General features: G+C 40.1%; 2 protein-coding genes across 4 annotated transcripts in view; one reads left to right on the forward strand and one right to left on the reverse strand.

Moving 5' to 3' along the window:
• Positions 1–21316, forward strand: part of TPK1 (thiamin pyrophosphokinase 1) — a 242577-nt gene extending 221261 nt beyond the window's left edge. Inside the window, exon 8 of the mRNA XM_062506248.1 lies at positions 21198–21316. Coding sequence (XP_062362232.1) covers positions 21198–21316 — 119 coding nt within the window. The remainder of the gene's footprint in view (positions 1–21197) is intronic.
• Positions 21317–22824: 1508 nt separating this feature from the next.
• On the reverse strand, positions 22825–25748 carry SEC61G (SEC61 translocon subunit gamma). 3 transcript variants are annotated; one of them, XM_062497748.1, is made up of 4 exons: positions 25691–25748; positions 24865–24964; positions 23787–23889; positions 22825–22932 (listed from the first exon to the last, which is right to left on the reverse strand). In XM_062497748.1, the coding sequence occupies exons 2-4, from the start codon at positions 24956–24958 to the stop codon at positions 22923–22925; spliced, it is 207 nt and encodes a 68-aa protein (XP_062353732.1). In that variant the 5' UTR covers positions 24959–24964; positions 25691–25748; the 3' UTR covers positions 22825–22922. The 3 variants fall into 3 exon arrangements, with proteins under 3 accessions (XP_062353732.1, XP_062353742.1, XP_062353723.1); XM_062497758.1 differs by lacking the exon at positions 25691–25748 and adding an exon at positions 25459–25536; XM_062497739.1 differs by lacking the exon at positions 25691–25748 and having other exon boundaries at positions 24865–24982.
• Between the last annotated feature and the right edge of the window lie 716 nt (positions 25749–26464).

The following is a 26464-nucleotide window of genomic DNA, read 5'->3' on the forward strand; positions in this document are numbered from 1 at the left end:
AATTCTCCATGAAATGCCTTATGTCAGGGGTCATTTGTTACATTCCCATCCCTCCCACCCACCAATAAAGAAGTAAAATTAAGTGTTGCTTTCCTCCTATGGCATTGCTGAGCCTTGAAGCAGCCACTGGAAGCCCCTGCTAGAAAGTGTTGTGGTCTATGCCTGCCTGGTGATGAAGGTTTCATAGTGGATGAGTGATAGAGAACATTTCAAGTATAGTCTTTCACTGTGTATTACTTTACATTTCTAAGTGAATAAAGCTCTTCAGGTTGCTTCTTGGAGCTGACAAGGGATGAAACAACTGCTGTATTTCCCTTGCCAGTAGAAAAATTATGGCGTTAGGAAGGTGGGGGGAGTTTGCACTCCACGTATATCATAAATCTGTCTCATCTGCAATGGCTGTCATTCTTCTAGGATCTTATGTTTATTCTGCTGTATTTAGTGACCAGTGTTAAATACTTGCAACTCTGGTTTATTATTTCTGAATATTTCATTCATAAAAACTGGTGTATTTATTGGGACTACGTGATACTGTTTCAAACTGGAGGGCTGAGGTACATGTAGTGACTATGGAAGAGAATTAATAAGAAAACAGAACAATAATTGCAACAAGCTTTCAAGAAAAGTATTGCTAAATATTCAGGGTAAAAAAAAAAATCCATGCATTTTTTACATTCTTCAGAATTGGGTAAGAACACTGCATTTCCTTTTGCAAATCAGAATGAAAATCACGTCTGTATATCGTTATATGTGGCAAATCTGTCACCAGGATCTGTCACACAGCACTTTCCCTCTCTTGCTAGCAAACACACCTTTACTGAGGAAATGAGCTCTAATGACAGGGAATGACAACTCTGGGATGGAGGGAAAGATGACAACAAAAAAACCAACATCTCTTGGGCTGAACTGGTATAGCTAAACCTTCAGTCATAGCCCTGGCAGCCTTTCACTGCCCTTCCCAGTGTATACTGGGGCAAATTCACCTGCCCACTGGGGGCTTTTGTCACTACTTTTCAGGATTAGGGAAGAAAAGGAGCCAGTCAGAATCCATTCAGCCTGAGCAACCTTTGGAGATGTATACTCTAAGTCATAACTACTTATCTGCTTTATTATGAGGTGGTTCCTTAGAGAGTTTGTAGTCTTGGAAGCTATAGATTTAATTTTAATGTCCACCTGCTGCCTCATTGGAAAGAAAGGTAAGAGAACTGAATTTTCACTCTTCCACTCATGAAATGGAACAACAAGCCTTTCTATTGTTAGAATCCCGGCTTAAGAAAAGCATTACAAACACACAACTGAACTTCTGTTATTATTCCATGTAAGTAGTAGAGTTCAGTTGGTTGACTTGGAATGGTCAGCCAGTGTATCTGTATGGAGGGAAGATGTAAAAATTCAATTTCAAATGAAACAAGATTTTTGAGATCTCTCAAACCCTGTAAGTACTTGAAAGAAATACTGCATCTAGGTGTCTTGTGGCTTTCCCTGGAAGTCTCTTGTAGTGATCATGGTTTCAGAATATTGAATAGAAAGGGAACAGTGAGCTAAGGTGAGACAAAATATGTTTGACTCTGTTTCTTTAAGCAAAAGGGACTTGGATAATTTGAGACTTCTTCCATATCCCGTACACAATATATTGTTCATAGCTCTAATCTGAAAAGCATAACCTAGTAAAAGTGGATTTCATTCCACATGTTTTAATTAAGATGGATAATTTTTTCGAGTGTTTTGTTATGCAAACTGTGACTGGAGCCTCAGTCTTGCAAAGAGTTTCACACAAGTAGTTCCAATGTGCAGTAGACTATTCACTTGCATGGTTTTGCCTGTGGATGCTGGCAATTGCAGGATCATTGCCATTTTTGCTAAAATTATTCTTCATCTTTAAAGCAAATCACTTCTAATGAAACTACATGAGCTCGATAGCAACACCATCACCCAGGATGGATTTGCAATCTTGTTTTTTTAATTATGGAATTTTAATTACTTTTCTTCTAATATTTACTGTTGAATTTAATTTCTATTTTGTTTTTATCACTTCAACATCCTAAATTTCAGGGATTCACTAGAATGTGTCACATCATTATAACCTTTATAATGAATTACTCACAGTAATTACTGAGTTGATGCAAACTCCATTGTGAAATTTAAAGTACCAGAAAATCTGGTGGAGATACTGTTTTACTCTTTTGATGTTCTTAAAATAAGTCAGAGTCAACAGATTGCAAAAATATGCAATTACAAAGTTATTAAAATGCATATTTTTGGCAGGAAGCCACTGTAGTCTCCTGTGTTCACAGCTGCCTATTTACAGCCTGTGGTGGCTTCTTTGAGCAATTACAGCTGATGGGTCAGGGCAGTGGCCTCTCTGAAGACCAGGTTCAGTAACTTTTCACCTCCTGGGTCATAAGCTTCACTTGAAATTATTTATTTTTTTTTTTTAGGCAAGAGGGATTGACAGTGGACTATCATCTTTTGTTCCCTGTCACACTGACGATAAGTCCAGGGTGCCTCTCCTGATACTGTGTATGTGCTGTACCTATGTCTACACAGATGGTTTCTCAGATTCAAGTGTGGACCATTCAGCAGCATAAATTTTGAATTATACTTTTGAGGTCAGTGTAACATGCATTTTCCCCAGTTGGAGCTGCCCTTAATCATTGCCACCTTCACAGTTCTCTGGGAGCAGGGCATACTGGAATATTAACAAAGTGGCAGATGCTTTGCTTTAATGAAGAAATAAGTGCTGTCATTTTACCTACATCCTATCCCCCATAATGTCACTGAATGCTCCAGTGATTATTTTCTTTTTTCCTGCACAGTGACTTGGGAACAAAAATTATGACCTACTTAGTGTAAAAAAAAACTTTCAAAGTTGATGCTCAAAAGGTTGTGTGCTTGCTGCCAGCCAAAAACTGCTTTGCCTATGGTTTATCATCCAGGTAGAACCAATATGTGCTGGCTCTTTCTCAGTGCCTACTTTTGCAAGGTGCTTACAGTATGGACTTCTATTATTTATTTGTGCAGAGTTCTTTTCTGAAGAAATGAAAGCAAAGTACTTTTCCCTCCGTGAAATTATGAGACTGGCACAAGCCATGAAAAGGACGGGGAAGGTTATGCAAAATAAGGTGTGTAGCATCTAAACAGCAAGAAGCACCAAGAGTGAGCAAGTCATCCTTGCTGTGAAACTGGGGTGATGTTCCCAGAGTGTGGAGAGGCAGAAGTTCACATTGTCTGTGACAAAGTATGATGAGAGCATCTCCCCTTCTAAAGCTCTGTCTTGTGAGGTTGGGGCTTGCTGGCTGTGTGAAGCAGATCATTAATATCAATGAGGGTCTGTAACAGTCTCTCACAGGACAAGTGACATTTAGGGGGTCAAGACTGAAATAGAGCAGGACCATTAAAGAATATGTTTGAAATGGTTGGTGTTACACAGTCCCACTATATATGGGCCTATCTGGTAATACCTTAACTTGCTCCTCGTAGAAATACCTTTCTTCTCTCTCAATAAAGTACAGTCTGCATTGTCCTGAAAAACTCAAAATGTTTCCACCCTTTTCACAGATCTTCCTAGCTAATAATGCAGAGCCTAAAACTTTAAGAACATTAATTCATCATTTAAAAGCTATGTGTGTCCTGGGAAACTTGTATGGGCAATAACAGAAAATCTTACATTGATTTCTTAGAAGGAGGAAGATGCAGTGAAAATCCAAACAGAACCCTTTAACTTCCGCATGGGCACTGCATTCTTTGTTACACAGAAGGAGATGTTTTGAGGTTGCCATGAGCAGACAGAAGTACATCAGCAGAGCTTCATTTTGAGGCTCTCTGGAGGTGCAAACATACTGGAGGAACTGCAGAGATGCCAAACAGTGGTATCATTAAACCACTGAACTGTCCATCCCTGTGCAGGGGTTCCTGAGCCATCTCAGGAGGCAGGTTGGATGCTGGCATTCCACGCAGCAGCTTGGCACTGCTTTTAGTTTATGCCTTTAGCCACAGCCCCAGAGGCAGTTCAGCTGAGTAGGAGTGGTGAAGCCAAATGTGCTTTTCTTCCACCCTGGTGGACCATCTCCTTGGCTGAAGAATGAAACAGGGAGAGAAGGAGTCTAGCAGGGATCCTTCAAGGATACAGTACTGTGCCCTCAGGAGCAAAGGCATAACATCTGCTGTTGGTCATTTGGTGTAAGCATGATGCAATTAGTGCCAAGGTTATGGGCTCAATCCCCACATGGGTCATTCAATTAAGAGTTGGATTTGATTGATCCCTCTGGGGCCATTTCAACTCACAATTCTATGATTTGCACAAAGGGCACCCCACTGATTTCTGTTTTGTGGATGGAGAAATGTGCCTCTAAACACAGTAGTAGACATTTCCTGTGCTGCTGGTAATCACGATTTTCACACATGGGAAGAATACTATAAAAATCAAGACTGGCAAAGGTGCTGAAGAACACGAGGCCATTTCACTTCATAATTTATTCCCAGGCACTTTCATGTATGTTTTTCCTTGTGCAGTTTTAAATGTCCTGGAACAAAAGAATATTAAATATGGGGCTCAGGGTCTGGTACCATGCAGAGATTCATCCAGAGGGATTGAGGAATGAGGTAGAGGAAGTCTTTTCTATATGCTGTAACTTCAAGACTGAATCACCACAGGAGAAAAGACAGGAGGTCAGAGTGCTTTTCCAGAAGCAAGTAGGTTTTGATTCCCAGAGAAAATAAACAAGAACTGTAAAGCAGGTTTGGTATGGAGCTCTTGGGCAGGTGAGTGATGATGCTGGAACCAGGAAAATGTGTTGTGATCACAGAGAGAAGAGGAACAGTGCCGGGTCTTACGGCACAGGGTGATTGAGGAGATGCAGGGGCAGACCGATGACATCAAATACCATGTGCTACTTCTGCATCAGTGTTGGTTGGTACAGAGTAAACAGCAGCTTTGGCCATTAGATATATTTTAGGATTATACTAAGATGGAAGGAGGCAAACTTGCTTAGCATTCAGTAGACCCTTGTCTGGGTGCTCTTCCCCATTTTTGCTTGACGTAATCTATTACCACATCTCAAGAGAAAAATTACTCCTAAAGAGAAAAATGACCATCTAAAGATTAATAGAGCAGTGTTTGGATGTTTCTAGTGATGTGTATGAAACTCAGGTTTTTTGTTTTTTTTTTTTTTGTCGCTGTATGCACTGAGGTGTCCTTTATCAGCAAATCTCTATATCTTATAAAGTAGGCTGATTATTGGAGAGGGCAGCAGACAATTCAGGGCACATGGTGTTTTCTTATGACAGGAGTATTGCTGTGAAGTACAGTAATTTGTATTAATAAATTGCAGCCATCAGAATGTCTTGAACACTTCACAGAATGAGTTGCTAAGCATACATCTCTCATTTTAGCAGTGGATGTGTAGAAGGGGGGGGGGGGGATGTGTTTGAGAAATTGGGGGAAAGATAACTCTTGTATAATTTCTTGAGAAGTAGCAAGGGACTTTCATGTTTTCCTAGAATCAGCTCTTTGTCACTGGGGTCAGATCAACCCAATTTTAGTTTAATGTGACAAGTTAAGAAACTTTCCTCCTTCATAACGAAGTTGCAACAAAAATGAAAGAGCCCATATAGTGTCAAGACTGAGTAGTTTTTGAACACTGCATCTTTCTTAGCAAAGGTGTTTTGAAGTTCTGTGTGCATGCCAAAATGTAAAGGCTTTTATATCAAGAATTAAAGACACTGCGGGGTCCATATGCTATTGTGAGTTCTAACTAGGGAATGGAGAACCTGGAGTTCTAGGGACTGAGCTGTGAGAGGTTGCAAATTTCTTTTTCCCATCATGTTATATGGCCAGAAGTTTTAAAGGGAGTTCTTTGGACTTTGATTCAGTACAACACAGGCTGGGTACTGAGGTTTCTAAGATAACGGTGTGCTGTGGACCTAGGTTAAGCACATGGTTTAGTTCCTCTCTGAATTGTAGCCTGAAGAAATGAACAGTGAAGTAAACTGAGTAGATAAGGTTCAAATTAGATATGAATTTACCCTAAAGATACGTGCATGTGTCTTGCCCTTGCAGTTGTCCCTGAACATGGTAGTGAATGTACTCAAATGGCCTGAAGATTTGTAGTATTTGAACCCCATATCCCTAAAGAATGATAGAGACACCTACCAGGTGTTTTCAGAGCAGGAAATATATTCAAAGTTTGACCTGTCATGACCCATCTTGACTTGTAGATCTTTTGCAGAGATGACCCTGGATTACAGAGGTTTGAGTTCCAGGATTTTCAGAGGGATAGGTGTTGAAATTACTCCCCTTAGCAATTAAAAGGTTTTGAGGAGATGTTTCACTGTTTTAGTACATTATGATTGCATGCAGAACTTGTTAAAATACTGATATTAAAGCTACATCAAAGTGAGTATGCTGTGGCATGTGGCCTGATATTAGTAACTGTAGAAAATTGGGATTTGAACAAAAACCCCCCCAAACCATTTGTTTTTGTTCTGGAAGAAAAGGTTTCTGTATTGATAGACAGACAACTACTTTGCATGTAGTTTCCTTACCTTATCTCCTATGACTTTGTTGTACTGACCTGCTTGCATATATGCAGCAGGAGGAAAACCACAGCATAACCTGTTTAGTAACAATGGTAGTTCCCTGAGGCTGAATGCAACTATGGCAATAGTCTTATGAGACACTTGTAAAACTTTCCAAATAGCAGCAATGAGTAGAGATTTCTAGCATGCCTTCTGGAGCTCTGGAAAATGATCTTTTTACTGATAACTAAGAATAAGAGCCAGATGGGATTTGTTCAAATAAGCCCTTTCCTGTTTTGTATATATTGCTATCTCTAGTTTTGCCACAAGTGTCTTCAAGCTGTTGTAATTTCTGCCCCTTCCTTTTTCTTTTCCTCCCAGATTTCAGCTTTCCATGCCAGTGGTCCAGAGCCTAACACTCTGCTGAAGATAAACTAAGATATAAACTAAGATGGGATGTCTCTTGGGCGTGTACCATCTCCTAAAGCAAAGAAGTGAGAGATTCCACATTTTGAGTTCATTTTTTTAGTGGAAGGAAGTTTCTCTGGGTTTTAACTTTCATTTCAATACAAAAAACCAAACAAACAGAAACACACCTGATGGAATCAATTACGACCTTTTCTACTATTTTCAGACCCAAACTCAAAAAGCACTTAAGCATCAGTGCACTTTTGCCTGGTACATTGCAATGTAATTGCATCATTCACTAAAAATTACAACTGACTCCACAGTGTAAGGGAGAAGGAAAGGAGAAGCTGGCAGGCAAGTTCTGACTCACCTTAAATGTATGCTTGAGGAGCACAGTGTATCAGTGGAAGTGCAGATAGGACTAGGCCCTGGGGTTTATATTCACATTGCATGACCTGTTCACAAATGTGATGGGGGAGTACACTGTCAGGCTCCTACACTTAATAATTATTTTCTGTTTGGGGAAGATTAAATTTTGCAGAAAAACATCCAGTAATCACTGAGGTACTATTTATATCAACCTAAACTTGTGTCAACTTAACTGACTTTAATAATGATCATTATTATAAAAGCCAGCTACTCTTACCTCCCCCACTGTACACATCCTGTGGTAATGAGGAATTTTCCTTTTTCCCTTGTGCCTTCTACTTCTTCACATAATACCCAACTTAACTCAAATTTCACCTCCTCTTCTCCCCTAGCTGTCAATCATTGTCACATTACTTTGCATCATATGCATTAAAAAGAACAGCTTTTTCCATCAAGCAAGCCAATTCTAAAGCTGCCTTCCCAGAGGCTATACAGATTGTGCAATCTGGAGGAGCTCAGGAAAGAGTAAACCGGACAATAACAAAGGCTCCCAGAGCTGCCTCTGCCTGCCAAACTCTCCTGCAAGCATTCACACGGTGCTCTATATGGGCCATGCCTCCAGGGCCAGAATCCTTGTGAGCTCTGCGGAAACCTCTGTCCACACCATTAATCACAGTAGGGAGGGGGGGAATAGCTCATTACATTGCATCAGTGATATTGTCCATTCTGTGTTCTACAAATTACAGTGGTGCATTCAGCATCCCCTGATTTCTGAAGTCCATGATTCAAGAGAGGCAGCAAAACTTCTTAACAGGTGTGTTTACTTGTGAGCAACAGAGGTTAGGCAGCAAGCTGCACTTACTGAGTTTAGACAGCTACAGCAAGGCAAGCTTTCCAAGGCATGTTTTTCCTACTGCTAAATCTTTGGTAGTTTTCCTTTCCTGTCCCAAAATGATAGATTTGAGGGACTTTTCTGTTCTGAAGCATTGTTTTCAAACCTCTTAGTCCATTTCCAGTATAGTTTTTGTGTGAGACTTACGTAAGGCGTCCTTCATGGCTGACTTGATTTCAGGTATAACTGAGTGAGAGCTTCCTGCAGTATTCTGGCCTTCCTTAAAGTTCCTGTGCTTTGCTGGAGAATGCTATAGCTGTTTATCGATACCCTTTCAGAGCAGCAGAGATCTTTCTCCCTGGCTGCCAATGATATTAGAGGTTTGTATAACTACATTTTTTCTCACAGCATTTAAACATGATATTTTATTGGTCTCTTTTATGCTTAAGTACCTATAAATGAGCCTTTCAAAATTGTATCATCCAGGTTCCACTCTTGCATGTGACATGACAAACCTCTTGCCGTATCCTGACCTCAGTGCTACAAGGCTCATCAATATCCATTCTGTACAGAACTTGCAAGATTCTCCAGTTCTTCCTGGAAGTGTTGATGTTTAACTTGGTGTTTTCTAAACCCACCCTCCAGTAAGCTCTAAACTCTTATCAGACATTCTTCCTGATTTTGGGCTTCATGGTGAAGTGCTTCCCTTGGTCTCATGAAGGCTGCCTTGTAGTGGGCACACATGAGATATTATTTTCATGGCCTTGAAACAAGCCTGCCTGTTTCTAGAAGAGCAGTGCTGCCTATTCTGGAACAGACACACCTTTTGATAGGTAGCCATGCCTTAAATTACAAAGTAGATTCATCTGTTCAGAGATCACCAAATTTCACATTGGGTTCAAAGCTTGCATGAGACATCTCTCGGTTCTGAGGGTTATCTCAGGGTAACACCAATTTCTTCCTTGTCACTGGATGTCTGGTAGTGATAACATAACAATATCCTTCTAAAATTATGATATTAAGAAGAATATGTACCTATATTCACATCTTCCAAAAGGTGGAATAGAACTGTAGGTCTCACTTGCTTTGAGACTTCCTGAAACTTATAAAGTGTTTAATCTGGTTGAAATATCTGAGGATTAATCTTCACATATGTCACTATGTTCTTAGGTATTCCTATTTACTTTGTAATCCCATACACATCAAAGATGGAGTGGTTTTTGGGTGTTGTAGGATGTTTAGAATAGTACAGCAAAGAAGTGGTATTTTTTCTATTCTTTTCAATACTTTTAAGGAATATGGCAGTTTAAGAGGAATTTAAGCTGCTAGCATTGTTTCTAGAACTAATGGAAATTTGTAATAGTAATTTAAAGTTTGCTTTTCCTCTGAGATAATTTTGCGTTCAGCAAAATTTTCTGTATCTGCAAAATAAAAGAATATTTCACATCTAGGGATTTTAAACAATCAGTGAAATAGTTTATGAATGAAATTCTGCTAGGTATCTTATTTTTTGTGAAGTGATTGCAAAGCAAAACAAAACAAAGGGAAAAAAAATAAAAGTGGAAAATACTAAGTACAACAAATGGCCAGGATGGGAAAAGTGATGTCAAATAAGATATAATCATATTTCATAGAATCACAGAACAGTTTGGTTTGGAAAAGACCTTAAAGTTCATCTAGTTTCAATCCTACTGCTGTGGGCAGGGACATCTCCCACTAGACCAGGTTACACAAAACCCCATCCAGCCTGGCCTTGAACACTTCTAGGGATGGGACATCCACAGCTTCTCTGGGCAACCTGTTCCAGTGTATCACCACTTCGATTTTGAGTTCAAAATATAATTTAGAAAGGTAGCATTCTTAGCTGTTGGTAGGACAGCTGTTTCTCCTACAGTACCCAGCAGACACTTAAAATTAGTGAAGAATTTTTTTTTTTTTTTAAATGTCTTTGTTTGAAGATGGCAGTAATTTCAGGTAAGATAAGAAACATTCTAGGCTTTCTAGAATCTAAGACAGATTTACCTTATGGAAGCTCCATGAACCTAAAAAAATAGGCTGTTTGAGAACATATTTCCTTTCTTGTCAATTGCAGCCATCATGTTCTTTTAACACCAAGTGCTGTTGGCAGCCGACAAGCTGTAGTGTAGTTGGTGTAGTCTTTTATTTTACATGTGACTGTTGGATTTGTAGTTCCTTTTCTTTCACACTTCTTGCAGTGTGTTAGGGTAGTTTATTGGTAAGTTAAAAGCCAATGTCAGGTCCTCTGTACAGTAAAACTGAGAGCCTGCTGACATGCATCACTGTGCCATGGCATGACTGTTGCAATCCATCTTGACCAGTGTGTTTGAAAGTTGAGCTACATGTAATCAATAGCACTCTTAAAACTTTAATGTCTTTGACTGCACCATGTAGTACTACATTAATTTTGTGGTGCATTCGGCCTCTGCATTTTAGGTCCAAGGGCTTACACCACCTGGCCTGGGCAGTGCCTGACACGGTGCTGTGTGATTAATGCAGAAGCCTTTCCTTCCTCTCAGCCCAAGCAGAAAGCTTGCTACAGCCCTGCTGAGGCGCTCCTCCCTAGAGAAGAAGCCAAAGAAAAGATCCCCCAAGCCACTGCATCCTTGCAGAGGGCCTGGAAGTGTATGGCATATTTCTGAATGTAAGTAGTGATTAGCTGAGCCAGTTTGCAGAGGGGAGAAGAGGGTGGGGGCAGGGCTAAAAAGACTTTTCAGGCCAGCAGGAGGAAGCACACCAATATGAAGAGCACTGTTCATATTGGAAATCAATCAGTTTCTTCCGAGAGTGCACAGCCAGCAAACAGATTCTCAGTAGCAAGTTTTCTGCTTGAATGAAATTCTTGACAGTCAATGAGACTTAGGGCTTGCCTCCAATGACAAATCTCTTTTTTCACTTTGGGACACTGTATAGGAGTTGTTTGTATTCAGCAGCATCTATAACAAATCTTTACCTTGCATCCCCACAAAAAAAACACTGTAAAAGCAAACAGCCAGGAACATTAAATGAACCATATGCAATGACTGACTGATTCATATAGATGGCAGATACCCCACCCATGGCATTCCTGAAGCAAAGGGCTCTAAAGCTGGGTGGAGTGGAAGAAGTGGGTAATAGTAGCTAAGATAGGCTGTGCTGTGTCATGAGTTACATTTTTGTTGGATTTTTCTTTTTCTAAAAAGCTAACTTTAAAGCTTAGAAAGAAGAGATTGAAAGATACAATGGGGCAGCACTGTTTCAAAAGCAATCCTTTATTTTTTGGAGGACATGGAGAGCTATCTAATCCATTGAGTGCCTCTGAACTATAAACAGTGTAGCTAGCAGTCTCCTGTTGAATCTCATATTCTGTCTCAATGGTTCCAACACATAAACAATGCTGGACTCCAGTGAGTAAGTTTGGAGGAGCTGCAGTTCCATGAATGTCCACAAATGTTGTAAGTTTAAGAGGCAAGCTTGAAGATAAATGGAATAGAATTAAAAAGCAGCAGTAACGGTTTTGTAATTGAAATCATATAGATTTTAGAGGTACGTAGGGTGTTAGTAATCATATTAATTATTTGTTAACAGAAAGACAAAGTAATAAAATTTAAAATGAAAAAGCTTAATTGTTCATATGTAGATCTAGTGGGATATTTTGTAACATAAATAATTGCTTTTGTTTCATCCTCAGGGTGATGCTATCTTTGTCTAATTGTTTTTTTCTCAAGAAAGCAAAGCAATCTAAAATTCTAAGTAATGCACAGCAATAGTAAGGGTGAAAATAACCATATTTTAGAAACCTCATACAGCATCCCACCCCAACACTGAAAGGAAGCAGTGCTGCTAAGAGAGGGTAAAGATAAATGGAATTACTTTTCTATCAGAAGTGTAATAGTCTTTATTAGTTACTTATGTGTGCCTAGAATAGATCAGCTGTCAGGGAGAGCAAGTAGATGAACATGTAACTTGTGAGTTGTCAGGAGCAGATCAGTGTGGGTTTTTTTAAATAATAATTACCCCCTTACAGAGAAATGTTTTAGACAAAAGGACAGCTGCTTTATTAACGGTGCCTTTTATGCATAAGGATGAATATTCCAGTTTGTTCTCTTAATTTTTTTGTGTAAATGTAATACCATATTTACATAAAACTCTGTTAGGAAATGGTGCCATTCACTGTTAAAGCTTGCATAATAAAATTGTTTGTCAGGGATTTAATTTGATTGAAGTTTGTTATTTGTGCTAACAGCTCAGAGGGGCTGCAGCTCGCTTTCAAGCCTGGCAATGCCCTTGCCCTGAGCAAGCCATAATGCAAACAGCTGCCCTGGGATTCAGTGTGGCAGGGCATGTATCTTTTTTTGCACCTTGACCACTGCTCAGAGTTGAAGGCAGCTGTTTGCTTCCTTGTGGTCAGAGGAGCTCTTTGAGCACCAGATCCACCATTCTGGCACAGTTCAATAGTCTCTCAGGCCTGACAGTTTGATTGAGGTCTTGGAACAAATAACTCTGGTGGTCAAGAATGTGTGGGGCTCCTGGTGGCCACCCAGGAGTCTGAATGGAGCAGCCACGAACTAGGCCAGGTCTGGTGGGAGCTGGACTTGGCAAGGGAAGGGTTTAAATATGCAATGTATTGGACTTCTCTGTGGTGGGTTAACCCTGGCTGGATGTCAGGTGCCCACTAAAGCCTCTCTATTACTCCCATCCAAAACTAGTCAGGGCAGAGAAAATAATAGTGTAAGGTGTATCAGATGAGGTAAGGACCAGGAGATAACACTCACTGATTACTGTCATGGGCAAAACAGACTGAACTTGGGGATATTAATTTAGTTTATGACTAAAAAAATCAGAGCAGGATATTGAGAAATAAATCTCAAAAACACTGTTCCCCCCATTCTCAGGCTCTACCTCACCCCCACTAGCAGTGCAGGGAGACATAATGGTGGTTATGATTGGCTCATCACAAAAGTTGTTCCTACCACTGTAGAGGTAGAGGAGTCCTTCTGCTCCAGTGTGGGGTCCTTCCCACAGAGACAATCCTCTACAAGCCTCTCTGGGACCCCATCCCACAGGCCACAGTTCTTCACAAACTGCCCTAGCGTGGGTCCCTGTCCACAGGGTGCACTCCTTCACGGACACGCTGCTCCAGCATGGGCTTACCCCAAGTTCACAGCCTGTTTTGATTGTCTACCTGCTCCGGCATGGGACTCATCCACAGGCTGCAGATGGATCTCTGTATATCGATGGTCCTCCATGGGTTGTAGGGGCACAGCTGCCTCACCATGGTCTGCACCACAGCCTGCAGGGGAATCTCAGCTATGGCACCTGAAGTACCTCCTCCCTCTCTTTCACTGGCCTTGGTGTTTTTGAAGTTGTTCCTCTCACACATTCTCATTCCTCTCTGACTGCAGTTATATCTGTGCAATAACTTTATTTTTTACCTGTCTTAAATCTGTTGTTACAGAGGTGTTACCATAATTTCTGGTGGGCTCTGTCTTGGCCAGCAGTGGATCTGTTCTGGACCTGGCTGGTGTTGGCCCTGTTGGACATGGAGGAAGCTTCCAGCAGCTTCTCACAGAGAAATCACCCCTGTAGCCCCCCTCTACCAAATCCTGGCCACACAAACCCAATACATCCTCACAGAGTTCAGAGGTCTGCTTTGATCTTTGCCATTGTAACTTTGCACATTGAAGTTAAGGACTGAGACTTTACAGAGCTTTGTCAAATCATACTTAATTTTGGTACTGAGGCTTAGTGATGGAACAATGTGTGCAGCAGAACAGGAGTCCAGATATGGTGCTGAGCTAGTGCTGGCAGCAGCAATAAGAAGACAGCCTGCTTAAATTTGTTTTTCAGGGCTGGCTAGGAACTGGCTTTAGATCAACTCCCTTAGGAAAATCATATCCCCATCACAGAAAGCAGAGAAGTGCTAAATTCTTGGGAGACTTGCCACTGGGGACTCGTCCTACACAGTGGTAGCAATATAAGCAGTTGCCCAAGACAGTTGTGAAATATTTATGGCATTGCTGCTGTTCTCCTCCATGGAGCAACTGAATGAGATTCCCATTTCACCCAACGTGTAGGTATTTACTGAGCAAATACACGTATACCAACATTTCACCTACAGGCCCAGTTTGATTGATACAGAAATAATCATTGTGTCTGCACATTTTTGCAAATGATGGGAACGATGGTATGCATACAGAAGCTTATTATGATTTTGTTTTAAAATTCTCTTTTACTGTTTCTTCTTGCAAATATAGTGATGTAAATGTGATAGGATTTATCAGGAGTCCAAAGACTAGAAAAGTAATTAACATTGTGTTGTGGTTAACTACTATGACACTTTAAAACCTGTTGAAGGATATATACGGGTTTGTGAGATAGCTTTTTTTTTTTTTTTATATGAAGCACTGGAAAATCACTGTAACTAGAGGTGAATTGTTGATCTTGGTCATTCCTGATTCTGGTTATGTTGAAACACTTTCTGGTGCTATGTTGTTGGAAGCCTGTGTAATGAATGTAGTCACCTATAGCCCTGAGATTTGGATGAGGAAAAGATTCCATCTCCTTTCTCTTCCCATCTCTCTTTCCTGTCTCCAACAGCCCAGTCATAAGGAATGTAGGGGGAATTTCACTCCTTTCTGCACCACTGTCTGTGGTCAATTGCTGGGATCATTTGTATACCTTTCTTAACAAATTCAATAGATTTCACTGCTACATGCACCATATCAACTTGACAGTGTAGCAGCTTTCAAAACAGCAAGTATTTTTAGGTTCTTTGCTGTCATGTCAAACCAGAGCTTCAGACCTAAATGCTGTGACAGAACACCATTGTTTTTAGCTAATCTCAGGTTTCAGTGTTGCACCAGATTGCCATCCTCAGCTTTGTGTGACTAAGTAATGCCTCTAAAGATGATAGTATAATAGGATGATGTGTGCTATGAGGTCTCTTATGGATAAGTTTGCAGTAAGACAATTCATTAGCTGATGCATCTCAGTATTACTCTTGCCCTTTTCTCATGAGAATAGTGTTCTTTATCTCACAACTTGAAGTAGAGACAGACCAAAATAGCAACAAGTTATTTTGTCTAGCTTATATGCAAAATCTCTACAGCAGTGACTGTCAAACTGAAACTACATCTTATTTCTGCAGCTGTTTCTTCAGTGCTCTAACACTATTACTAATAGTACCTGTCACCTGTACAGCACCTCAGAGTTGTAAGCAGTTTGAGAAACATTATACAAACTTTGTAAAAAGCATAAAAAATAAGTAAACACCCTACTTCTTACTGAGTAAATTCAGTTGTTAAAATTACTTCATAGACTAGCTTTGCCTTTAGGTTAGTGAAACAGTCTTCCAGGCAGCTATTTCCCTGACTTACTTTGTATTTATGTTTTTGCTAGATCACTCCCGTTATAACTTTATCGCATTCAGACCAGAAAGGCACTGCTGAAAACAGTATGTAGAGTTTCCTTGTCAAACTTTCCAGGCCCCTTTAAACACAGAAGCACATCTTGTTGGTAGTACTAAAATGCTGCTAATAGCTGTAGAAACTCAGTACAGTTAATGACACTTGTTCATCTTAGTGAAGCAGTAGTAGCAGCAGAGACTTTAGTGTAGAAAGCAGTTTTTCTTAGCATCATTTTTATCAGCTAATCATTTTAAATTGCCACCAAGCAGGTGATGTGACCAGAAGACTTCAAGCTATTCTTACCTTACCACCATTATTACAAAGCCAGAAAAAATATGTGGAAAAAAATGTATGCTGGAAATAAATTTGAAAACTTCTGACATTCATTTGCATTTCTGAAGGCTCTCTCAACATGGGTGGTTTCTATCCAGGGTAGAACACACAGATCTGTTAATGTATTTTTTTCTCTTTTTAAATGTAATTGTGATGCTTTGACAGCCTGTAAACTTTTTCTGTAACCTCCTAAATTCTCCCCAGTGTGAGGCCAGGCAGACCTGTGCTGCAGAGCCCTGGCCAAGAGTCTTTGCCAGCACCTGAACTGGTAGAAAAGCCACCTGGCTCTGCCTGCTGGCCCACCTTCCTCCCATTTCCTCTCAATGCTTTCATAAGTCTGCTTGTATAAATGCATTGAGATTATAAAACCATTGTTCTGAGCCACAAAACCAGGCACCCAAAGTTACAATCATTATAAAAAATGCCCAGTGCAATTTCTGCTTATTCAAAACTCCACTAGGCCATGAGGGAATCTGACTACCAGGCTAGTCAGCCCCTCTCAGCAGACTCAGCAAGCCTTTATGGTACATCTGTTGTATCAGTATTGAAAATAGTTCATGCTTTGTTGTAAATTACTGTTATTTGCGACTTCCAGTTTTGTAGTTCCCACTGCACAGAGATCAAGCACCCAATTTTTCCTTTGTATCCATCAGTTTAAATCAAGATTAACTTCAGTGAAGTCAGCCTAACCACAAGTGTAAACCTAGGAGGAATGAAAGGAAAATCAGTCTACAAACTACTTGGGATTTTGATTTTTAAATAGCAAAATTAATGCTGCTGTTCTGCAGACACAGGGTGACCTGAAAAGTACTAGCTCATGCATTACTAATGTATCTCCATTTAAATGCAGATTTTTGCTCCTAACAGAACTTCAGGGAGATCCTCTCCAGACTGTAATAGGATACCAAATGGTGATTCAGTATTTCACTTTAGCTTGTGTTTTAGCTTATTGATCTTAATTTTCTATCATTTTGATTCAGCATTAGCCTAGGGGGAAGAGGATTACATTCACTATAACACGGCTTTTAATTAATAATTAATTATTTTAATATTCCCCACATCCATGCCAGCAGTGGCAATCTGCTTGTATTCCTTTCCTTGTTTCTGTTTCTGTGGTGGAAACCAGCAAGGTGTGACTTTACATATTCCAGGAAGTAATTGAGACACAGCTGAGAAAAGGAAGTATAGCATAAGTATCACAGTGTCTATGTGGGACATGCTTAACATGACAGTATTTTGTCCTTAGTCATCTGTGGTAACAGTAGTGAGACCCTGACATGATTTAGTTTTGCCATATATGACAAGTTCAGGATGAAGTTCTCTGTACATTCCTCCCTCAAGCACAAGCAGCTTGTAAGATGTACACAGAACTTGACTGATATATTTTTTTAGATAGATAGATAACCTCTCTTCTCTGGACTGAACTTTAAGTGTCTTAAACAGTACAATGGAACACAGAGATTATGTTTATAAGTCTACTAGTTCATTAATACAATCATTAAGAGGAATTACCTGATGTTGAGAGTGTTTTTGCAGCACTTGACATAATGACCTCCAATCTAGTTATAACTAGGCCACATTTTTTCTCAGGTTCCAGGCTGAAAGCCAACAGCAAAAGGATTGCAAGCAAGGCTTATGTACCAGCGACTCAAAAATAACTCCCTACTGTGGTAGAGGTATAAATAGGATGAGATCTTAAAATAAAATTTTAGGTTTGGGGTTTTTTATTATTTATGTAACTTAATTACCTACAGGGTACATTGTGCTAACATTCCCAAATGTTGTTCTTGCATCTATAAGAGTCATGAATTTTCAAAATTTTACCTCCAAGATTAACATTTTTCATATGGCACACTAGGATTTGTATACTTTTTTTTAAATTATCAGAGTAAGAGCAATAAAACAGTGGAAATTGCCAGTCTTGCGGTAACTGAGATCTCTTATGTCATGCAATTTGGTCAGGAAAACAGATGTCTAAGAAGTAATGATCTTTGTGATTATGCTTCTTTGGGATGCTCACCTACATGCCCTCAGTTTTCTTCTCTTAAATTATGTCCAACATTCTCAAACCCTGGCAGATTGAAACACCATCTAAACAAAACAAAAACTGCTAGAGAAACATTCCTCCACTACCTCATCAAAGTCAGTCCTCTCCATGCCCATGTTTAGGTCTGAGTAAGTGGCATGCTGCACTCCATCAGACAGAAATTTATTACTGATAAGGACATAGGGCACACCATAAAAAACTGTCACATGATAGATTTTGTTGGGTGGGGAGTTTTAGGGGGTGGAACGGGTGGAATATTGTTGGGGCTTTTTTCTCCCCCTCCAAAAAAAAGGCAGGAACAGTATTTGCTTTTAGTATTAAACTCCTTGCTGACTTGATAGGTGGAGAGTAATGAAAAAATAGTATAGCTACAATGGAGGAGTTGGGGTATTTTTCTCATCAGGAATCTATTATCAGTAAACACAGTTTGATTGGAACCAAAGCACTAAACAAAACTTCTAATGCTGGGGGGTATTTCAGTTAATCACTTACGGGTTTTATCCAAATCAACCCTTTAAAGTTTTCACAAAAAAGAGACTACTATTTCAGTGATCGAAAACAAGATTTCTTTTAATGAGAAAATTCTAGAATTTCCAGGGTTTTTTAAGTTTTTTTTAAAAGTTTTTTTAAGTGTGGAATCCTTTATTAAAATTGGATTTGGTACCCAATTATAGCAAAACTACAAATACTAAATTGTAGAAAATAAAAAGGTGGTTTTCTTTGGAATATGTATCTTGAAAAGTAATGTCAATCGTGAAAACAGGTGTTGTAATAGGTGGGATATTTTTCCTCCAAGATACAAGTTCTCGCTAGGGCTTCACAAATAAGACTGAAATTCATTTTTGAAAAAGGGAATGGATCAGGTGTGAACTAATAAAACATACCACTTCTTTGACCTTGTAAACATCCATCAGAATGCATGAAACAGCAGCAAGTTTGCCTGGCAGCAGTAGGTTTGCACATCCTCTTATTTCCTTTATCGGCTCAAACCTAGGTTTTCACATTAATTACTGCTCCCTTATTAAATGGAAAACATGCACTTTTAATTATGTTAGTTGAAATGGTGGCTGGTTGTGAAACCAAGTGCTTGGAATTGTTCCATTTGAGCCACGTGAATCAGCAGTGCCGTTTTGTAGTTACTCGCATTTTTTCATTTCAGCATTTCACACTATGATCCTTGCCCAGCAGAAAACCTGATAAAGATTAAAGGCTCCATCTAGTGGGCAAGAATTTTCCGGGGGGGGGGGGGGGGGGGGGTGGGGGTGGTGAAAGTCTCTCATTTTCAATCGATTTTATGCACTAAGAAATACAGCTTTAGATTTTGTTTCATTAAGCTGCCATGTGGTTGTTAATTCTTGCCTTCTGCAAAGCCATTATTTTATATGCAAAGCTGTGAAACATTAAGTATTATTCAGAGTCTTGAGCAAGAAGCAATAAATGATACTAAATGAGTGGGTTTATACAGCAGTTCATCAACAAAGTTCTTCCTCCCCGCCCCCTTCAAGTTTCAATATATAGTAACCAAAAGAAGGTGACTTGTGTGTCAGGAAACATTTTAAAGTATTTAAGCTTCTTTCCTACTTAAAACTGACTGGAAACATTCATAGCTGGACCACAGCACTTAACACAGTATTTTGGGAGTATTTTTACTCAGGGAACTCTACCCATGTGTTGCTTCAGCATAAAATTACTTGCTTACCTACAAACGGTGAAATCTGTGTTTTCTAGCAAGACAAGCCCCTGTGGCCTCTGCTGTGTCTTCCAAAGGCAAACACCAAAACTCATTCATCCTGGCATTTGTCTAGGAGCCTGCCTGGTGCTTTTGTGGGTCCAAAAGCATCCTGACAGAATCTAGCACTTTTATTTTAGGTGCACAATTGATACAGTACAGTGGTACTGGGGTTTTTTTTTTTTTTCTCCTTGCTGGTTTTCTGCACTGCACTGCAGTTACGCTCCCAGCTCCTGAACTTCAAATGGCAGGACTCTCCCATTTGCAGTAATGAAACTGGGGTCTTTATCATTCCAGCAAATTCAGCTAGCAGCTGAAACCTCCTCTTCAGTTCACTTCAAGTTAATAACAAGCATAGGAGCAGGAATAAGTAGCAGCAAGCACAGATTTGGCAGAAGAGATACTGAGCTACATGTGCTGCCTTTTGTCCAAATGTCCAAGCCATAGAGCCTGGTAAGATCAAATCTTCCCGTGCAGTTTCCAGCAAGGGGCAAACAGTGTAGCATGCATTGTAGGAATGCACTACACCCAAGTTTACTATAGCCAGCATTCATATCCATCACTGGAAAATGCATCTCCTGTGCAAATCACAAAATAGAGCTTACTAAGTTGTTTTGCACTCATTTTGACCACTTCCTTTGCAGTGGGTCAGTTAATAACAAATCCAGAGGATTTTTCCTTTGGTATCAATGCATGATTTGGAAATTCTGCTAGGTCATACAGACTTAATGATCTTCCAGAACAATCCTCCCCAGCTGCAGCTCTCGTTGTATCCTCCATGGAAATGTTTTTCTAAGGTGCCAGTGGGTAAGAGCTGTCATTTGGCTTGTTTTACAGGCTAAAGCAAAGGATTAGCATTCTTACTCCAAACCTTTCTATGAGCAAGGACTACCACAGAACTGAGTAGTTTTAGAGTGCCTTTGAGGAAGTTGATATGTTTTCAACATGCAAAAGATGCTGTCTCAAAAAGGGAAGAAATGAAAGGTAGAACTTACGTTTTGCTATTTGTTAAGAGTAATGCCACTTGGTTTCTAATGTACATGAACACCTACCTCACATGCAATAGAGGAAAAGATGCAAATCCCTTAATTCCAAATTGTTAAAGTGATACCACTTTTAAGTGCTGGCCTTCACTCTAGAACTGTTCATGTTTTAAAAGATTACAGGCTTGCTGCTGAGCTAAAGCAAACCCCAAGTTTGGAACTACAGTAAGATCTTCTTTGTTTTACTTTAAATACTTTTACTAGAACTAGTACTTGAACTGCTTCTAACGAAATACAAATTTCCAGATGTGAAACTCTGGATTAGCCAACAAACTGTTTTTTTAAATAATCTCCTGTAAACTCGAACTGTTAATTTGGGGATTGTATTATTATTGCCTCTTCAGGTCATCAAAAAAAAAATCTCACACAAGCCTTCTAACTAGATAGTGTTTGTCTGGGTTAGATTTCTTGAGCTACTTTTTTGTTCTTTGTGAGAGCAGTGGTATTTCAAGACAAATGCACTTATGTCCTTTTATTGTAGAGAACCACTCAGTCTCTTCCTTACTTTTCACAGCTAACCAGGTGCTGAAGTTTGGAACACTTGTCAGTACTTCCAACACCTATGACAACTCCGGGATTGTGACCATCGAGACAGACAAACCTTTGCTGTGGACAATGGCTATCAAGAGATAAGATCAGCTACAGCTGCCTTTTCTGATCTGACATGACTCAAATTACTACAAAATTTCACTGAATTAAGACAGTAAGAATAAAGCTGTTGCAAGATATAAGCAGGCACTGATTTTCTGTACTGAATGAAAAACAAGTCTGAAATAAAAGTCACTTGAGATTGAATCAAAATTACTTGCAGTAATAGAGTACTTCATTCTGGTAAATCACACCGCTTAATCAGAAGATGCATGAGCAGCCACTCACTACAACCACAAACCAAAATGAATGTAAAGAAACTGCTGCTACTACTTATCTGGTTAGTTCAGGCTACTTTTACAAAGTATTTGATTCGAATACTAAATTATTTTTCCTCTCCTGCCAAAAGGAAGTAACAGTACCCAGTTGCACAGAGTATAACTGTATTACAAGGTGATAGCACTAAGATTAACTGATCTCATTTTTCTGTCCTGGTTTGTAACATATGTAGGTGCTGGTGAAGATTTTTCAAGAATAATAATTAAACTTTTCTACTTAGGAAGCAAGTTTGTGTACTGAAGAAGCTTCAGCTTTGCTGTAATATCAGTATCAGATGTATCAAGTGCTTTTTGAAGTCTGTAATAGAAGTTCCATTGTAACTTCTGCAAATACCAAATGCTTACAGTAAGATTTTTGAAGTAAATTAAATGTCAATCTGAATCTGAGGAGGAAGAGCATTGTATCTACCACAGCTTTTACAGGCTTAGTTCTTAAAATAAAAAAGGTAATCATTTAAAATAATGCAAACTTCCAGGTCAACATGCAGGGGCCTTTACAATTGTATGTACAGAACAGGATCTAAAATAGGTCTATATCCTATCCAACAGTGTGAGCAAGCTGTGGATTTGCTGAAGGACTACTAAATGTCTGAGAACTAAACTATCTGTAATGGTACATCTCAATAATCAATTATGTTTGGGTTTCTTAATTACGCCATCAGAATAAGGACTGGCAACGCAATTTCTTTGTTCAACAAGAGTTTTTTTTCCTGTCAAGTACATACTATAACCTAGCATGAGTTCCAAATGCACAAAGGAATTAGTGATAATTATGGTGATTCCAGAAATTAGTGACAGGAGTTCCCATACACTTTTACAATACCACTTGAAAGGATACAGAAATGCTGTTTTCATGCAGTCTGCTTTTGCTGGAACAGTGCTGTCCCAAAGCTTAATTTACTGCTTTAAATTTAAATTTAATTTAATTTAAATTAAATATAACAGCTCCTGAAGAGAGGTCATACAACTGTCCCACTAGGAGGCTTTCAGTATTTGATTGGAGAAAACCTTAAGCAACCTCATTAGAATGCAACACTGACCCAGCTTCAAGAAGAACATGAACTAGATCTTCCAAGCTTACTTCCCACCTGAATGATTCTGCTATGGTTAAAAGAAGTAACAAAACAAAACACACAACTACTATTAACAAAAAAAAAAAAAGCCTGTAGACAGGTATGATTACCTATACTTTAAAAAGAAATAAGATGACAAGAATGTTTGAAAACCCAAACTGAGCTTGTTTAATATCAAACAAATTAAAGCTGTGAAATCATTGCAGCGGGTGTCACAACTGTTGTCTTCATGATGAATATTCAGCCACCTCTGTTGAGAGAACAAAGTAATCAGTTTCAACTAATGAAGTATGATCAAGTGATCCCACCTGAAGTCTTACTTATCCTCCCACCACTGCCTTGTTAGGACAACCATTACAGCTTATCTCCCATTTTTAAACACTCCTTGCCTATATGATCACTCTTACAGGTATAAAGAAGTCACACATCATGGACACAGAATGGTCTTTAACCTCTTCCCGTACTGGAGAAGGGATCACATCAGCTCTGGAGTATAGGAGTTTTAACTGGTACTGTTCATATGTCAGTAACATGGTGCCAGTCAAGTTGAAGTTCAAGTTTTTCATGATGTAACATTCATTCCAAAAGGGGCTTTACAGGATGCAGTTACACATAAGACAATGTTTAAAACATATCTAGCAATCAGGAAATGAAACCAAATGAAGACCAGCTTTGTTCTGTGTCCTGTCATCCTACAGCACACCCACTCAGTTCTACCTTATCATCCATCCATTTACTTTGGACACCCAAATTATAAACTGGAAACAGTAGGATTATATACGATCCAAATAAGGTAAATGTTCTGTGGTTAAACATACACAGAGGAACTGGAAATCAAAATATCTGATCTTCAGTTTTGAAGCAGAATACTCAGAAAAAACTTTACAAACTATGGATCTAGTATGTTTCAGCATGCTGAATTAACAAAGTTCATTAACATTGTTCATAAAGTAATTGAATCAAGTAATACTTGTCATATTACACTAAAATGTGAAATACACAAACACTAAAACCACATGGGTCCTGTAGGCATGGCTCACTAATGTCCTCTATTAAAACTGAACAGGTAAATTTTTAGTGAAATTGAAGGCCACATTCACTTACACAATTATATTGTTGATTGGGATATGGATCAATTTGACAAAGAAACCAATAAAACCCATTATTGCAAAGCCTATTGCTGTTGCCATAGCAATCTTCTGGAACTCTGGGGGGAGAAAAAAAAAAGTGAGTAAGTCTCAGGTATGGCATACAGACATGCACTCCAGTGACCAAAGGAGAGATCTCTATTTACAGAACCATGTTAACACTGGAAACACTTCAAAATCTACACAGGTGCTGAGAAACAAATCCCATTTTTCAGAAGACAGATGAGATTCTCAGAAGATGTAGATTTCCATAAAGAATGGCCGATCACAATCTTTTTTAAATAAGCAGAATCAAGAATACCCACGATGACAATTCATGGAACATTTATCCCATAATGTTTCCTTTACATGCCTACAAGCCCTGAAAGAAATCTCTAATACAACATCAAAAATGGAAAAATCTGTATTCATGTCTGTCACAGGAGGACAGCACTGTAAGACCCTACAAAAATTGAGTACTTGGGATATTTTCAGTTACTTTAGAACAGCAACCATGAAGTTGACTGAAAAGGCCAACAGCCCCTCAGAAACTCACCAGTCTGACAAGGAATGAAGTTCCTTACAGATCTCAATAACACACTTAAGTCACAGACCTGTTCACATTAATAAAGCAGTGTAACTTTTAGTAAGGAGGACCAGTTGCATTCTGGGTTTAGTTATAGCTTCTCTTTGGGGCTTCACAAGTCCAAAGCCTCCTCTTCCATACTCCCAGCAATGAAATTGTTCCTGCCCCAATCAGGCAATGACTGACAACTGCAGAGCACTGAATTTCAGCTCCTTAACCTCTCTCCTAAGGTGAATTTTCCTACCACTCCTATGTCTACATATGTACCAGGAAAGAACACACTCAAGTTTATTACAGCCAGAATCTTTTACACATTGACATTTAGATAACTAAAGCTCAGGTTTAAATCTCCTATTGGCAGCTGAGAAACATTCACAGCAAACAAATCAACAGAAGTGACATATGGAAAGGCACGTCCTAAGATACAAGATGAAATAAGCACTGTGCTCTGGTTTATTGAGTGATTTACCTTTCCTGTCAGGCTTGGTGCATCTCTTAACAAGTCGTATGGAATCTTTTACAAACTGACGGCTGGGTTCCACAAATTGCATTACCTGATCCATGATTGCCTGCAAAGACAGATGCATTCAGCATTGATGGTTCCACATATGTACTGAAAACCAGAATTTTTTTAATTACAGAAGTAGCAGTTACCTACAAAATTTGTTAAAGGCTTAGGATAACCTAAAGTGTCATATTCCAACCTACAATACTTCCACTTTGCCGGTAATTAAGACACTGTTTCAGTAAATAAAACACGAGGGCCTATTTCTGGCCGCAGAAGAAAAAAATATGGAAAATTATGCCTTTCAGCCCAGAAGAGGAAAACAACAGCTCCATCACAGTTTGGCTTTTAGCTTATGACCGACTCCGTGTTTCTGCGAACACCAGCACAGGCTAAATAAACAGAATAACAAACCGTAAATAAACATAAGTCGCCGGTCTGAGGAGACCCCCACGCCAAAAGCTGCCGGGACCTGGCGAGCAAGGGAAGAACGCTGTGGCCGAGCCTTTTGGCCACAGCAGGCGTGTGCCGGCATCGCCCCGCACGCGGGACACTCACCGCAGGGATTTGCTCCCATCAATCCACACGGACCCCCCGACAGGAGACTCCCGAGGATGCCGGCCCCCCTCCTGTCCCCAGCCACTCCCATCCCCCTCACTCCGGCCGAGGCCCCCCTGCCTGCCGCAGTCCCTGCAACCCCTGGCCCCAGCCCAATCCCCGCTGCCCCCATCCCTTATCCCTTATCCTTTATCCCGTCTCCCGGGACACCCGGGCCCCAGGCCGCCCTCACCGCGGGCCGAGGGACACGTCGCACTCAGCAGCCGAGCGCGTGACGCCACCGCGGCGGGCGGGGCGGCTTTTGGGTGGAAAAGGAAGCGCTTTGGAGGCGGGGTTTTACTTGGAATTTTTTTTTTTTCCTTCCGGTTTCTGGGACCTGTCGCTCCTCCCGTCTCGCCGGCGTGGGCAGGGCGCAGCCGTGAGGGCAGACCCGCCCCACAGCGCCCCTGCGGCCTCTGACCGCGCGTTTCCCTTCCGTGCCTTGGGAGCCTGGGCGTCCCAGAGCGTCCTAGCGGGAAGTAAAGGGAACAAGGTGCTACTATTCTCCCAGGCAAACAAGGACAAGGATGAGAGAATGTAGTCTGAAGCTGCTCCAGGAAGGTTTAGGCTGGACATCAGAAGGAACTGCCTTATGGAAAGGTTGAATAGATATTGGAACAGCTGCCCAGGGAGCTGGTGGAGTCACTGTCCCTGGAGGTGTTCAAGGAAAGACTGGACATGCCACTCAGTGCCATGGAATAGTTGTCAAGGGTGGTGTTAGGGCATAGGTCGGACCCGATGATCTTACAGGTCTTTTCCTACCTAATTGATCCTATGAATGTGCCTGTAACAAATGCTGTTCGGTGAAGGGATGGGGAAAAAAGAAAAAAAAAAAATAACAGTGTAAAACGTCTTCCTTGTTCAGGCTGTGGTTGCCCATGAGCCCAATTGGTTTTCAGGAATGCTGGAGCCATTGCAAACTAAGGGAGTTCATCACCTTTGAAAGCACAGGATTTTTCTTGTGTAG

Source organism: Cinclus cinclus, chromosome 1 (assembly GCF_963662255.1).
Source record: "Cinclus cinclus chromosome 1, bCinCin1.1, whole genome shotgun sequence".
Classification (NCBI taxonomy): Eukaryota; Metazoa; Chordata; class Aves; order Passeriformes; family Cinclidae; genus Cinclus; species Cinclus cinclus.

Excerpts from the sequence above, each read along its gene's own strand:
- SEC61G (XM_062497739.1), bottom strand. The coding sequence starts at position 24,982 with ATGCATCTGTCTTTGCAGGCAATCATGGATCAGGTAATGCAATTTGTG. Across the intron at positions 23,890-24,864 it reads CACCAAGCCTGACAGGAAAG|AGTTCCAGAAGATTGCTATG; the intron begins GTAAATCACTCA and ends TTCTCCCCCCAG.